At 48.0% G+C, this 13,608-nt stretch overlaps 1 protein-coding gene across 6 annotated transcripts; it reads left to right on the top strand.

Moving 5' to 3' along the window:
• Window positions 1–2,542: 2,542 nt before the first annotated feature.
• Window positions 2,543–12,053, top strand: sap130a (Sin3A-associated protein a). 6 transcript variants are annotated; one of them, XM_077015116.1, is made up of 20 exons: window positions 2,543–2,625; window positions 3,555–3,671; window positions 3,768–3,985; window positions 4,236–4,400; window positions 4,502–4,625; window positions 4,830–4,954; window positions 5,593–5,705; window positions 5,791–5,938; window positions 6,125–6,215; window positions 6,320–6,418; window positions 6,730–6,871; window positions 7,399–7,517; window positions 7,793–8,077; window positions 8,158–8,338; window positions 8,875–9,230; window positions 9,524–9,778; window positions 9,993–10,118; window positions 10,308–10,411; window positions 10,551–10,664; window positions 10,804–12,053. In XM_077015116.1, the coding sequence occupies exons 2-20, from the start codon at window positions 3,569–3,571 to the stop codon at window positions 10,960–10,962; spliced, it is 3,027 nt and encodes a 1,008-aa protein (XP_076871231.1). In that variant the 5' UTR covers window positions 2,543–2,625; window positions 3,555–3,568; the 3' UTR covers window positions 10,963–12,053. The 6 variants fall into 6 exon arrangements, with proteins under 6 accessions (XP_076871231.1, XP_076871232.1, XP_076871230.1 ...); XM_077015117.1 differs by having other exon boundaries at window positions 3,768–4,057; window positions 8,161–8,338; window positions 9,527–9,778; XM_077015115.1 differs by having other exon boundaries at window positions 3,768–4,057; window positions 8,161–8,338.
• The last annotated feature ends 1,555 nt before the right edge of the window (window positions 12,054–13,608 follow it).

Raw genomic sequence — 13,608 nt, 5'->3', positions numbered from 1 at the left:
ATATGGCCTACCCCAACCTGAGCACACCGCATGTGTTAGTGAGGGAGACATATGGCCTACTCCAACCTGAGCACACCGCATGTGTTAGTGAGGGAGACATATGGCCTACCCCAACCTGAGCACACCGCATGTGTTAGTGAGGGAGAAAGGACTGATGTTTTCTTAACCACGACAAGGTAGACGGGGTGGCTGTGTTAATACATATCTTGTCAGGGGCCACGATTCCACAATTTCACACTTTCTAGAATTTAGTTCTTTGATTTAGCACCTATTCGGATACAAGCACCTGCCGGTGGATGTACTGATGCCGGGGTTGGTTGTGCCATTGCCACAAGAGGTCGTGCGGATGCTAGCTCCTATCAGAGGCTCACCATCTGCACCGAAGGGACTGTGACTAATTGGCTGGGGAACAAGAACCGTAATTACTACTGTAGAACTGTAGAACCACCCTGTGACCACGGACTTGTGCTAATGGGCCGCCCAATGGAGGATGGGTTCCCTTTTGGGTCTTGGTCCTTCCGAGGTTTCTTCGTAATCCCCACCATCATAGGGAGTTTTCCCTCGCCACTGTCGCCTTTGGCTTGCTCATTAGGGATCTGGACCCATAAGATTGTTAATCTTGTAAATCTTGTAAAGCTGCTTTGTGACAACATGTGTTGTGAAAAGAGCTATACAAATAAATTTGATTTGATTTGATTTAGTTCATGTTACTTAGCCTTAGTATGTAGACATAATAGTAAAATTATTTAGAGGTGATTTTAATAGCATGTAGAGGTAATAGTATTTAGTGGTTATAGCAATAGTATGTAGAGATGATAGTAATAGTATGTAGAGGTGATAGTAAAAATATGTAGAGGTAATAATATTAGAATGTAGAGGTAATAGTAATAGTATGCAGAGGTTATAGTAATAGTATGTAGAGGTAATAGTATTAGTATGTAGAGGTGATATTAATAGTATGTAGGGGTAATAGTAATAGTACGTAGAGGTGATTGTTTGTAGAGGCGATAGTAATAGCATGGACGTAATTTTGGGGGGGGACGGGGGGGACATGTCCCCCCCACTTTTTCAAAAGCCGGCTTTGGTCCCCCCCAGTTTTTATGGTTAAAACCAAATATTTAACTAGCGACAAATCCATGTCCCCCCCACTTTTGAAATCAAAATTACGTCCATGAGTAATAGTATGTAGTGGTAATAGTATTTGTATGTATAGGTGATAGTATATAGAGTTAATAGTATGTAGAGGTGATAGTAATAGTATGTAGGGGCAATAGTAATCGTACGTACAGGTAATAGTATGTAGAGGTGATAGTAATAGTATGTGTTGTGAGATCCAGTTAAAGTATTTCTTTCTTTTATTATACTGTACTGCCCAATGTTAACTTGGAGAGTTACAAACCCTCCTGTCTTATTTAAAATATGGTACACAAGCACAGTGCCTCCGAGCAAACCCCAAAAGGCTTTGGAACAATTATTTCCATCTGATAAAACCAAAGGATTTGGTATGCCTGACAAAAAAGTGAATTATGAACTAGGCCTAAATGACTTGCCCCATCTAAAATATGCAAGCTTCTCTGGATTACAGATGTAGGGAAGTCAACTCTACTCAATACTCACTTTTGGGAGAAATATGGAGGAATGTCTTGTGTAAATATTGGTGGAGGCCCTTGGAATGCAATGTGGACTGGAGCCAGACAGGAAGCTCGAAACATTTGTTCTCCTGATCCTGATTTTCATGGACAATCCCCCTATGGGCTTTTATATTGCGTGTAAGGAATCAGAACCACCACAGGTCAAATATACCAAAACATCAAGAGAGCAAATGTTCCCTGAAGTGGTTATATGTTCCCTGAAGTGGTTCCCGTTGTCAGCTTATAAGCAGTTTTGAGAATATAAGCTTTTCTTCAGAGCATAACAGCAGAACTGAAAACTGACATTGTCCATTTTTAGTTCATGTAAAGATTTTAATCACTATGTACGCACACACACACACACACACACACACACACACACACACACACACACACACAGACACATATATATATGACAATGTCAGTTTTGTTATGCTCTGAAGAAAATTTATATATTTAATAAATAAATTTTATATATATTTAATAAATAAATTATATATATATATATATATATATATATATATATATATATATATATATATATATATATATATATATATATATATATATATATATATATATATAGTGTGTGTGTGTATGTGTGTGTGTGTGTGTGCATAAAATGTGGAAGGTAAATCAGGCTGACCTGACCAGTAACTTAATTCTGCCATCTAGTGGCACGAAAAGAAATGTGACATTTGTTAGTTATTGCCTAGCTCTATCCAATACCCAAATAATATTTGACAATAGGATTTTCCTCAATCTGTTGATGGAAAATAATAAACAGTAGCATATCTGTAATATGTCCAGTTGGTTAATACATACAATTCTGCAAATACCAGATACAATTTTTACCGTTTGACAAATTTGGTGAAAGCGGAATACAACTTTTATTTTGAAAAATATCCTGTTTTTCACTCATCTAATGTGTTACTTGCTCATTGCTGCTCTTTTCACGCTACAATTATGGAGCGGGACTAACCACAGAATCTCGGTAGTTTTGTCATCTTTGTTGTTTTTTTGTTCTCATTCGAGGTTTCCAGACAAAACCAAAGTTGTGTTCGCGAGTTAGAGGCCATACCGTGTACAAAAACACGACGGTCCACCGTGATCACACGTGCACAGTGTTTATGGGGCTATTGTTGGCGTGTTTGTAGACCTGGCTGGTAGACTGTTGGGCTAGGCGGCTAAGTGCTAACTACACTCTGATGGGCCGTTTGGCGAATGTCGGTTGCGACGCTATTGAACTTCTAATAAACCCGTTAAACGGCGTGGAGCAAAATGTCCGTGTGTTTGAAACGGGACAGTTGGCTTTACTCATCCGATACGGGCTACGGCAACACTATTATGTAGCTAGATAGCTAAGTTACGCTAGCAGGCTAGGCTAGCCGGATACGTTTGTCTTCTGTGTTGGATGTCTGGATTTGCACTAATGACGTGTGTGTGTGTGTGTGAGAGAGAGAGAGAGAGAGAGAGTGTGTGTGTGTGTGTGTGTGAGAGAGAGTGATAGTGTGTGTGTGTGAGTGTGTGTGTGTGTGAGAGAGAGAGAGAGAGAGAGAGAGAGTGTGTCTGTGTGTGTGTGTGTGTGTGTGTGAGCACGCAAGAGTGATAGTCACTAGTTTTGACATTACAATGTCTTAAATCGGTGAGTTGTCTACAGTCCGTTAACGTTTGCTACGTTATCGCTGTTACAAACTCAGCAAAGAAAACTTGGCTAACAGAGTATAACCTCGCTGAGTTAGCCAACTGTGCTACACAACAGTGAGTGGGAGACTTTTGCAGAGGTTTTTTTAAAGGATGGCGATTAGTAAATGCTTCGCTTTGCTGCATTACAGAGACGGACGTGTTTTATGTTGTATTTGTCGTAGATTATTTAACAGAAACCTCAGCGTCCCACTCAACCGTCTTTCTCAACCTCTCTAGGTATTTGACGGAAGATGAGTTCTCAGCAGTTGTCTAGACCGTCCTTACCTCCTGCAGGGGTGGGACAAGGCTCTTCCTCTGGTAGCAACAGTAACCTTACAGCAGGAAGTCAACCCGGTAATTGCACTTTCCCTACTTTTATTCTAACTCTTCACGTGTAAAATATTTTTGGAATTACTGCTGAATATTAACTTCTTTACTACCTTGGTGTAGGTGGAGAAGAAGGCGGCGCCAGAGAGGCGGACCGCCCTCAGGACCTTCTGTCTAGTGGCACCGCTGGGGGAGGCGCATTACCACTGCGTGACGACAAACAGGAGACGGTGGTGGTCAGGCCTTATCCTCAAGTGCAGACTTTAGGGCCGCATCTGGCCCCGCCTCCAGCCCCGCCCCCGGCCCTGCCTCAGCACCTGCCTGTTCAGGCCAGCGCCACGGTCAGTGTGGCCGCCCCTCCCACACACCTGGCTCAGGTCCCACAGTCCGCCTTCTCTGAGGGAGCAGTGAAGGTGGCTTGATGTTACTTTATTGATGTGGTGCCAATACAAGTGCATCATGCACTTAATTTGCTGTTAATCTGCAGTGCTAATCTGCTGTTATGCAAAAAACATCATGTAAAATTTGCCATTTCAGCCATAATCCATGCAGTTCTTAATGCTTGTATTGGTCTTTTTCCTCCTCCTCCAGGCTGGTATGAAGTCCACTGTGGCCAGTCGACTTATTGCTCCCGCTCCTGCGGCTAGTCCGGGCCACATCCCTGGACCCGCAAAGGTGCCCGCTCATATAACGGTCACTCTGGAGAGCAGTATGACTCCGACCTCCATCCCCGTGGCCACCATCAGCAGTCAGCAGGTGGGGCTGCTACGTCCTGTGGTGTCGGGGATCTCATCCCTCGCCTGGCTGCACGTGGAGCCCGTTGGAAGACATGAAACTTTTTGTTTTTCGTTCTCCAGGGACAAAGTAACTTGCACCACCTCATGGCCACCAATGTGCAGATCATCAGGAGCAGCACGCCGGCGCTGCAGATCGGATCGGCCGCTGCGCCTCCTCACACCTTCACCTCCCACCTGCCCAGAGGTCAGTGATGCTCCTGGGGTCAGAGCTGTGGAAACCGTTCCACTTCAGGCAGGGCTGTGTGAGGTCGAGCCTTTGACTGAGACAAAGCCCAGAACACAGAAGCATGACTAAGAGGGCATTTAGTAGACTTACTTGACAGCTTGCCTAGCAATTTAAACATTTATTACAGTAGTATTATGTGTGTGTGTGTGTGTGTGTGTCCAGGTGCCGCTGCAGCAGCAGTCATGTCCAGCACCAAAGGACCCACCGTCCTGCGTCCAGCGTGTGGGGCGAATGCTCCACCCAGCCAGGCCACAGCTGTTCAACACCTCATCCATCAGTCCATTCAGGTCCATTCTGATTAGTCTAGTCCTGTCCTGCAGGTGGTGTAGTTAGTGCAGGTGGTGTAGTCCTACAGGTGATGTAGTCCTACAGGTGGTGTAGTTAGTGCAGGTGGTGTAGTTATTGCAGGTGGTGTAGTTATTGCAGGTGGTGTAGTCCTACAGGTGGTGTAGTCCTACAGGTGGTGTAGTTAGTGCAGGTGGTGTAGTCCTACAGGTGGTGTAGTTAGTGCAGGTGGTGTAGTCCTACAGGTGGTGTAGTTAGTGCAGGTGGTGTAGTCCTACAGGTGGTGTAGTTAGTGGGTAGCGACACTGCCTCTCCTATGGTGCTCTGTGCTGTTCCCATCGGAGTCCTTGAGCAAGTCTCCTAATACTCCACTTATTTACATTTGTAATCTGATTAGAGTTTTAAGTCCCTCTGGATAAGAATGTTTGCCAGTTGCGTTAAATGCCAGTTGCGTAAAATGTAAAACAGTTAGAATTCATGCCTGTATGTATTTGGGCTTTGTGGGTTGCTGTTAACATTGTATTATGTGTAGATTCTTTTCATATGTCAAGAACATTTGTTTAGGGTTCTTCCTTACTGAAGGTGGATTTGGTGGAGACATGATTTTAAACCTGGACCTGTTGTGTGTGTGTGTGTGCAGTCTCGCCCAGCAGGGTCCAACTCCCCTGCGGTTCTGCCCAACATTTCTGCAGCGAGGACCCAGTCACCGGTCATCAGCCCTCCTATCTCTCATTCTGGCGAGCTGGTGCACGGGTATGGACCCCACACCCACTTTCAGTTGGTTTGATGTTTGAAATGGCCTTTGTAACAGTGACGGTGTTGCTGTTTGTGTTGCCAGGCGACCAGGCCTTACAATCCACCCTCCTCCGACGACCATCAGTATCCAGCGTCCTCCTGCACCAAGAGACACGCCCACACGCATCACGCTGCCCTCCCACCCAGCTATGGGAGCCCAGAAAGGCCAAAATGCTCACGCCATGACCCAGGTCTGTGTACTTCAACACCAGCCAAAAACCATCACGTTTCTTAGAATATCAACACATCATAGGATGCAAAATGATCTAGACGTTGGCAGACATTAGCAAAGATCGACGGTTTTTAGAAGTTTAAAATGTTCTTAATGGAGGCTCAGGAAGGGTGTATGAGTGTGTTTTCTGTTCTCATTTTTCCAGAAGCCTATTTTTAGCACTGTGACTCCTGTTGCTGCAGCAACCGTTGCGCCCATTCTGGCCACCAACACTGTTCCATCAACCACCGCCACAGGCAGGTTTCCTGAGCAAACACTGTTGCCTCTTTCTTATTCTGAGGTGAACTGATTCTCCACGATTCCCATGTGAACTGGTTTGCCATGATTGTGATGCCAACAGGCTCTGCGCCCCACACACAGATGAACAGCAGTGCTATAGTCACCATGACTTCCCACTCCTCACACGCCCCGAGTGTGACCAGCTCGGCAATTCCTGTTGGTAAGAACCCTGGACTTCTGTAACAAACCGTCAGAGCAGGCATCAGCTGCTGATTGGACAAATCGTCATATCAGCACAGTAAGAATCAGTTGCTGATTGGTCAGGGAGAATCCTATCAGTAGAACAGGTATCAGCTGTTTATGGCTAGTGTTTTGAGTTTCAGATGTGTTTGTTTCTCAAGATCTTTGCTTAAAAAAACCAGTTGAACTCAAACAGGGAGATCAGATAATGTCCAGAGTCTATAGGGCTTCTGACTGTGGACGTGTCTGAACTGGTTTGGCTCTCACCACGGCGGTGTGTTCTGTGTGCAGCTAAGGTGGTCCCTCAACCCATCACGCACACATCCCCACGCATCCAGCCCGAGTACCCTGGGGACAGGACCAGTCTCATCCCCATCTCAGGACACCGCTCCTCCCCAAACCCCGTCACCATGGAGGCCCGCAGCGACAATAGGTGACCTGGGACCTTCAACGACCTTCAGACGTTTGTCTAGCCCAGTCACATATGCCCGTGCACCTCCTCAAAGGTCACGGTCTGGCTACGACAGGTCTGCTTGGGGCTTTGTCCTTTTGAGTCGTTTGGAGTGTTTAATTTATAAGTGTGCAGTGAGTTTGCTTTAAGTGATGCTATATGTTGTACCTGACAGTAACCTGAAATTAGTAAAGGTACTATTTTTAATTTTCTTAGCACCTAATAATAAATTGGTACCTAATTACATTTCTTCACTCACCAATATTTTTCTTCTGTCATGCTGCTCTGAATGCTCCGTGATTGGTTCTCACCTGTCTCAATGAATTATGGGTAATGGTCTGCCTCTGAGCCCGTGTCATTGCAGTCCTCCCTGAATGCTGCAGTAAGGGCCCGTAGATCCCGGATCAAGGGCTCGTTGGTCCTGGGACAGTGAGGATCAGCCTCCCAGATCTGGTGGCTTCTCCCCGCGACATGAACCCTTCTCTGTTGCTCTCTGTCTGTGTACACAGGCCGTCTGTGCCGGTCCAGTTCCAGTACTTCTTGCCCACGTACCCGTCGTCTGCCTACCCACTTACCCACACCTACACCCCCATCACCAGCTCCGTGTCCACCATCCGGCCCTACCCAGGTAGGCGTGACCCCTGACCTCGTGGGTCATTTTCCTCATTCCTCATCTGTCTTCATGGTGCTTGTGCACGATTCACCATGAATGTTTCTGGGGCTTGTTCACTTCCAGATGAGGCCCAGCAGTTCCTTCCTGTTAGGGTTCTAGTTGCTGTTGGTTCCTGTTCTTATTCTACACAGTCTGATTGAGACGCTAACGTTACTTTTATGTGGTGGCACTTTTTTTTTTTGTCTCTTCTTCCTTCCTCTTTTCTTATTGGCCTCTCCTCCCTTTCCCAGTTACCGCCCAGACTCCCAGCTCAGCCCTCCCAGCACAGGCTGGTGTGGGTGTGGCCACCACTGTACATTTGAACCCCATGCAGCTGATGACTGTAGATCGCATCGGCCTGCAGTCGGCTCAGATTAGCACCCAGAACATCCAACCGGCTTCCATGGCTGCCCAGAGCATTCAACCTGCACCAATCGGAGTGCAGGGACTGCACGCCACTGCACCAATCAGCGCACAGGGCATCCAGCAGGCCCCGGTCTCTGCCCAGCAACCACAGCCAGAGACCAAACCATCAGGTAAAGCTGCACGAACGAAGCTCACCTGACGTTCCGTACCGACGGGCTGTTATAATGAGACGCTGTTATGTTGTTTGCAGCAGGCGTGGTTCTGGCGGAGAGCACGGCGTTCGTGACCAACCCCGTGGGCAGTACGTTCAATGCAACGCAGGGCGCCACCACCATCGTTCAGACACACCCCCAGGGGGCGGGAACAGGAGGCCCCACCCTAGTGTCCTCCCCCAGACCCAGCATTCTGCGTAAGAAGCCAGTGGGCGAGGGGTGAGTGTCTGGGGATCTTTATCCATCAATACCTTGTGTGTGTTAGTCAGACGTAGAAAACCCTCAAGCCGGTTCATATGAGACCGCCCTAAAGGGGCAGGAGTACGAGCGGTAACGCGGGTAACGGAGAAACTGTGTGTGTGTGTGCGTGCGTGCGTGCGTGTGTACGTGCGTGGACGCTTTGGGGTGTGTTTCTAAGGTCTGTTTTGGGGTGTGTTTCTAGAGGCTATAGGGGTGTGGTTAAAAAGTCTGAATCCCAGCGCAGCCGAGTGAACCCAGTTCAGAGAGTAGATAGTGGCGTGAGACTGGTGGGACCTCCACGCCCTCCGGGATAACGCCTGCGGGGTCGGGTCAGCGGGGTCGGGCCTGCGGGGTAAGACCTGCCTCACCTCCCATCTCTGGAATACTCCCCGAAAAACGCAGCAGACGGACTGATGACGCTGGTTCTAGGAGTCACTCGTGTGTGCGGTGCTCAAGCCTGTGACGCTTTTGTACGCTCTAAACCACAAAATATGGTTCACTTTTTTTTTTCTTAGAGTCAAGCCCAAATCTGATGTCCATGTTGCCATGACGCCTCCTGTAATGGCAGCCGTGGAAGCCCTGCCCACTCACGGTGGAGAGCAGCAGCCCCTCCCAACTCCTGGCAAGCACCTATCACAGGCCATTCCCACTCTGCTTGCCCAGCCTCTTGCCACGCCTCCTTCCCAACCCGCCACAGTCCTGTCCACCCTGCCCGCGGCTGTGGCCGTCACGCCCCCTGTTTCTGCGTCTATGGCCAATACCGTGGCCTCCCCCACCCAACCAGCGGCGGGCAGCACAGCCACACACACCTCTGCCCTGCTGGAGGTCAAGGTCAAACAGGAGGCGGAGTCGATGGACAGCTCACAGCCAGGTTGGTAATTACACCTTTCTCTTCATTTACCATCACACTGCCGTTCTCAGTCCTGAGCTCTGATAAAGAACTTCTCTGCACCATAATTTACAGTCCTTGATATCACAAGATCTTATACATCACTAGAAATGATCTAATAACTAGCACATAAAAGCAGTAAATAAAGATGTTGTTGTGCAGTGTTTATTATAATGATAATGATGCTCATGTTGGTGTTTATTAGTGTAAGCGTGATGAAACCAGTGCTGTTTGTTTCTGTGGTGGGTTAAACCCGAGTGTCTCTCGTGTGTCAGCAGTGTCTGTCCCCTCCTTGGCTGCTTCCGCCCCAGGGCTGTCCTCTGGGGCGCTGGGCCATGCTGTCGCTGCCCAGGCTGGGGACCTCCTGCCTGGGGCATCTCCACGCAAAAAGCCCCGCAAACAGCAGCACGTCATCTCCACTGAGGAGAGCGAGATGATGGAGACCAACAGCACGGACGAAGAGAGGTCCAGCAGCCGGCCACCAGGAGGGAAGACCGACCGACACGAGTCTCCTCCCAGGGAGTATGTGGGTGAGTGTGTGTGTGTGTGTGCGTGTGTGGGCCAGTGTCAAGTCTTTGTCTTTGGGCGTTTACCTGATGCTAGCAGCTTCTCTTTTAGGTCTCCTCAGTTTCAGACCTTGTTAGGTCGTGTTCATCTAGTGTTTGGCCCTCTGTGCTGTTTGACAGTGGTGCTGTGAGTCAGGCAGTGTTGCAGGTTTCAGCTGTGTTCTCTCCTGTTCCCCAGACGAGGAGGGGGTACGCTACCTGCCCGTACGCCCCCGCCCCCCCGTCACACTCCTGCGCCATTACCGCAACCCCTGGAAAGCTGCCTACCACCACTTCCAGAGGTACAGCAACATCCGGGTCAAAGGTCAGTGCTGCAGCTGCTAATTTCCGTGAATAGTTTTGCAGGCGATCTCTCCGCCCCTTCCGGCCCTCGTTGGTCCAAACGTAACCAGCTGGTTATCGGTTACTTCCGTTCTTTGTAAAGGCCTGTTGACTTTTTGTCCCCTGCGTGGCTTCTTGCTCTTGGCCTCACCGTTTCCATTGTGTCCTCCAGAGGAGAAGAAGAGCTCCCTCCAGGACGTGGCCAGTCAGAGGGGCGTGGCCTGCCGGGCCCAGGGCTGGAAGGTGCATCTGTGTGCCGCCCAGCTCATGCAGTTGGTGAGTGGCCCGTCGAGTCCTGCACGGTGCTGCGCGGTGCCGAGCCGTTTCCGTAGGTCTCGCTCGCAGGAACCAGAACCGAGGCCAAAGGGTTTAGGATGGGCTCACGGTAACGTGGTGTTTCCCGCTCCGTCTGTAGACCAGTCTGGAACATGACGTGTACAGCCGCCTCACCACCCTGCAGGAGGGACTCATCCCGAAGAAGAGAGCAGGAGCTGATGACGACCTGCACCACATCAACGAGCTGATCCAGGTACAGATGAGGTCCACCGGGGCGCAGGGTTCCCTGGGCGGTCCGCTCAGAGCAGCCCTGGGGCTCCATGGCTGAAATGGAGCAGCTGAAATTAACACGGGTGTGTGTGTGCGTGTGTGTGTGCGTGCATTTTCTCCAGGGTAACATGCAGCGATGTAAGCTGGTGATGGATCAGGTGACGGAGGCAAGAGACACCATGATGAAGGTTCTGGACCATAAAGACAGAGTCCTCAAGTTGCTTAATAAAAATGGAACTGCCAAGAAGAGCTCCAAGCTTAAACGCAAGGAGTGCTCCTAGATGCCCAAGGAATGCCCCTAGATGCCCGAGGAGTGCCCTTAGATGCCCGAGGAGTGCCCCTAGATGTCTCGTCCCTCCCTCTGTCTGTGTGTTTCATATATAATGCATGCACCGAGTAAGGTCAACGACAGTATTTGGTGCAGTATTTGGATCAGTGGTGGATTTTCAGGTTGCTGTGCACAATCACCGGTCATTTATGTTTCTGAGAAACCTTCAGCCTCTCTGCTGGGACGAGCCGTGAACAGAGGGAGACTGCATCGGTGGAGCTCCTGCTTTTGGGGGCCGTGTAGGATTAAAGACCTCATTTACCCAGTGGTTCATGGGGTCGCACCAGTTTCCTCCTAAGAATATTTTTTAACTCACCTTTTTATAAGTGTTTACTTACCTTCGGTTTTCATTTAGTAGTTGTAGTGGAGTAGTGTTTTTTCCAAACGTCCCCTCTGTGCTCCATGGAGGTGTCCTTGTTTGTCTTGTCCCATTATGGACATGGCCAAGTGCCCAGACAAGCACAACACAGTTGATCAGCACCTGTCTTCAGTGCCTTCATCCATGAGTCGAGCTGTTGGGATGTCTGCATGTTTGCAGTCAACACTCCGAGGAGGCAGAATTTTCAGGTCCATTTTAAAAATATTGGACACACGTTTTCTAAGTACAAATTTGAAATATGGTAGCGAATTTCTTCACCTCTTTGTCTCCCCTCAGCACACATCCATCCTGTACAAGGTTTTGTGACTCGCTAAATGGACACTAAGCAGATGCAGTGAAGAAACAAGCATTTAAGAGCTGTCATTGTGGTATATAAAGATATCGATATGTACTTGAACAGTGTAATTGTGTAATAAAGTGTGAATAGTCCTGTTCCAACCTCAGAATACGAGTCTAATGGATATGGCCTGCTGTTAACTGTAAGTATTCTTTTTCCTGTCTTCTGCGAGACTGTGTTGGTGTCCAGTGTAAGTGGTTCTTTGCAGGCTGTAAGTGAATGTTGTACCTGGTGTTGAGGAATGTTTTGGACTCTTTTGTACATTTGTTTTTCTTCTGGTTCTCTGTATACTATGTAAACTATTGCAGTAAACAAAATCTATGTGCGATTGTAGGTATGCTGTGTATTTTTTTTACATTGGAGGAATGTGGAGAACGCATCTTGTTTATCTTTGACGACCTGGCGGGTTTGTAGTGCTAAGCTCCATTTCCAGAGTGCTACTCTGTCATCTTCTAGAACGCATGGCAGTATGTTGGTCAGCGTTGATCTATTAACATTACCATCATTTAGAGGTCTGCGCGGGACTGCTTTTTAAATCCCGCTCCCGCCAAAAAAATCGCTTGTTTTAATCCCGCTCCCGCCCGCACCTGCTTGTTTTAATCCCGCTCCCGCCCGCACCGGCCAAAAAATCGCTTGTTTTAATCCCGCACCCGCCCACCACATACACAATTCTGTCGCCCCCGCCCGCAATCCTAATATGAATTGAATTAATTAGATTTAGTACTTGAAATTTTCTTATGTATTTATTAAAACAGCAATATAGCGATTGATCGCGCTGTCCCATTTCTTATCACAGTCCAAACACAGGTGACATACACCAACACTTTCTGACATGTATCACAACAAGCCGATTTCCATCTCCATTAATTACAATGGAATATGACTTCCATACATCAGACTTTCCTGTAGTTGGCTTAATTGTGGTGTATTCGCCTGTTTTAATAGAATTTTCCACAGCTGAAACTGGTTGACCGTCTACAGCAGGGGTCGGCAACCTATGGCACACGTGCCACCATTGGCACACCGAGGCATAGTCACTGGCACGCGACACGCTGGACCAGCATCAGCAAAAATATATATATATATATTTTAATATAAATTATTATATTAATGGATTATACTTTCGCGAGTGACCGTAGCGCGCGACTCCGCACGCACACCTCGCTCGAACGGCGGAGGCGTTTAAACTTGGCGATCGATCGCGATATAATACTTTTTGTGTCGATTTACACCTCCCCCCCTCCTCGGTCAACAATTTAAACTCGCCGCCATAGTGGCACACTCATTGACTGGACATGTTAAAGTTGGCACTCCATGTCTCAAAGGTTGCCGACCCCTGGTCTACAGTCTCTGCCATTTCTGTATCAAAATGACGCACACTTCATGTTCACGTGATCAGTTGCTTAGCCAATATTTTGAATTAGTTTATTGCTTACTTACTGAATGATTAGTTGTTTTCGTCATGTTCCTTATGCATGGAAATCATTGCGTTGTTATTATTATAATTTTCTAGACTATTAATTTGCGGGATTTTTCTACATGTATATGTGGTCCCGCTCCCGCATCGCCTGGAGTAATTCAACTCCCGCTCCCGCCAATAACAATTAAATTCTGTCCCGCGCCGCAAGATATTCTGTCGGGTCCCGCGGGACCCGCGGGATTAGCGCGGGAGTGCAGACCTCTACCATCATTTGCGATGTGCCTATGCTGCGCCCCTAGAGGCCAAAGCTGGGAATGCGGCACTACCTGCCCTACTGCACGAGTTAAAGCAAAGCACAGGAAAAAGTGTAAAAAGCTGTATTATTCAGAACACCGGTGGTTGCTTAGATATGAAAGCAAGTTGTAGTGTTTGGGGTTTTGTACTTTACATTCGTAAAACATTC

This window comes from Brachyhypopomus gauderio, chromosome 8 (genome assembly GCF_052324685.1).
Source record: "Brachyhypopomus gauderio isolate BG-103 chromosome 8, BGAUD_0.2, whole genome shotgun sequence".
Classification (NCBI taxonomy): Eukaryota; Metazoa; Chordata; class Actinopteri; order Gymnotiformes; family Hypopomidae; genus Brachyhypopomus; species Brachyhypopomus gauderio.
This window is presented reverse-complemented; position numbering and strand designations above follow the sequence as displayed.

Bases quoted from the DNA above. Each gene is read 5' to 3' on its own strand.
- sap130a (XM_077015112.1), top strand. From the start codon at position 3,569: ATGAGTTCTCAGCAGTTGTCTAGACCGTCCTTACCTCCTGCAGGGGTG. The intron at 5,939-6,124 runs GTCTGTGTACTT...TCATTTTTCCAG, and splicing joins ATGCTCACGCCATGACCCAG to AAGCCTATTTTTAGCACTGT. The intron at 10,412-10,550 runs GTGAGTGGCCCG...CTCCGTCTGTAG, and splicing joins CCGCCCAGCTCATGCAGTTG to ACCAGTCTGGAACATGACGT.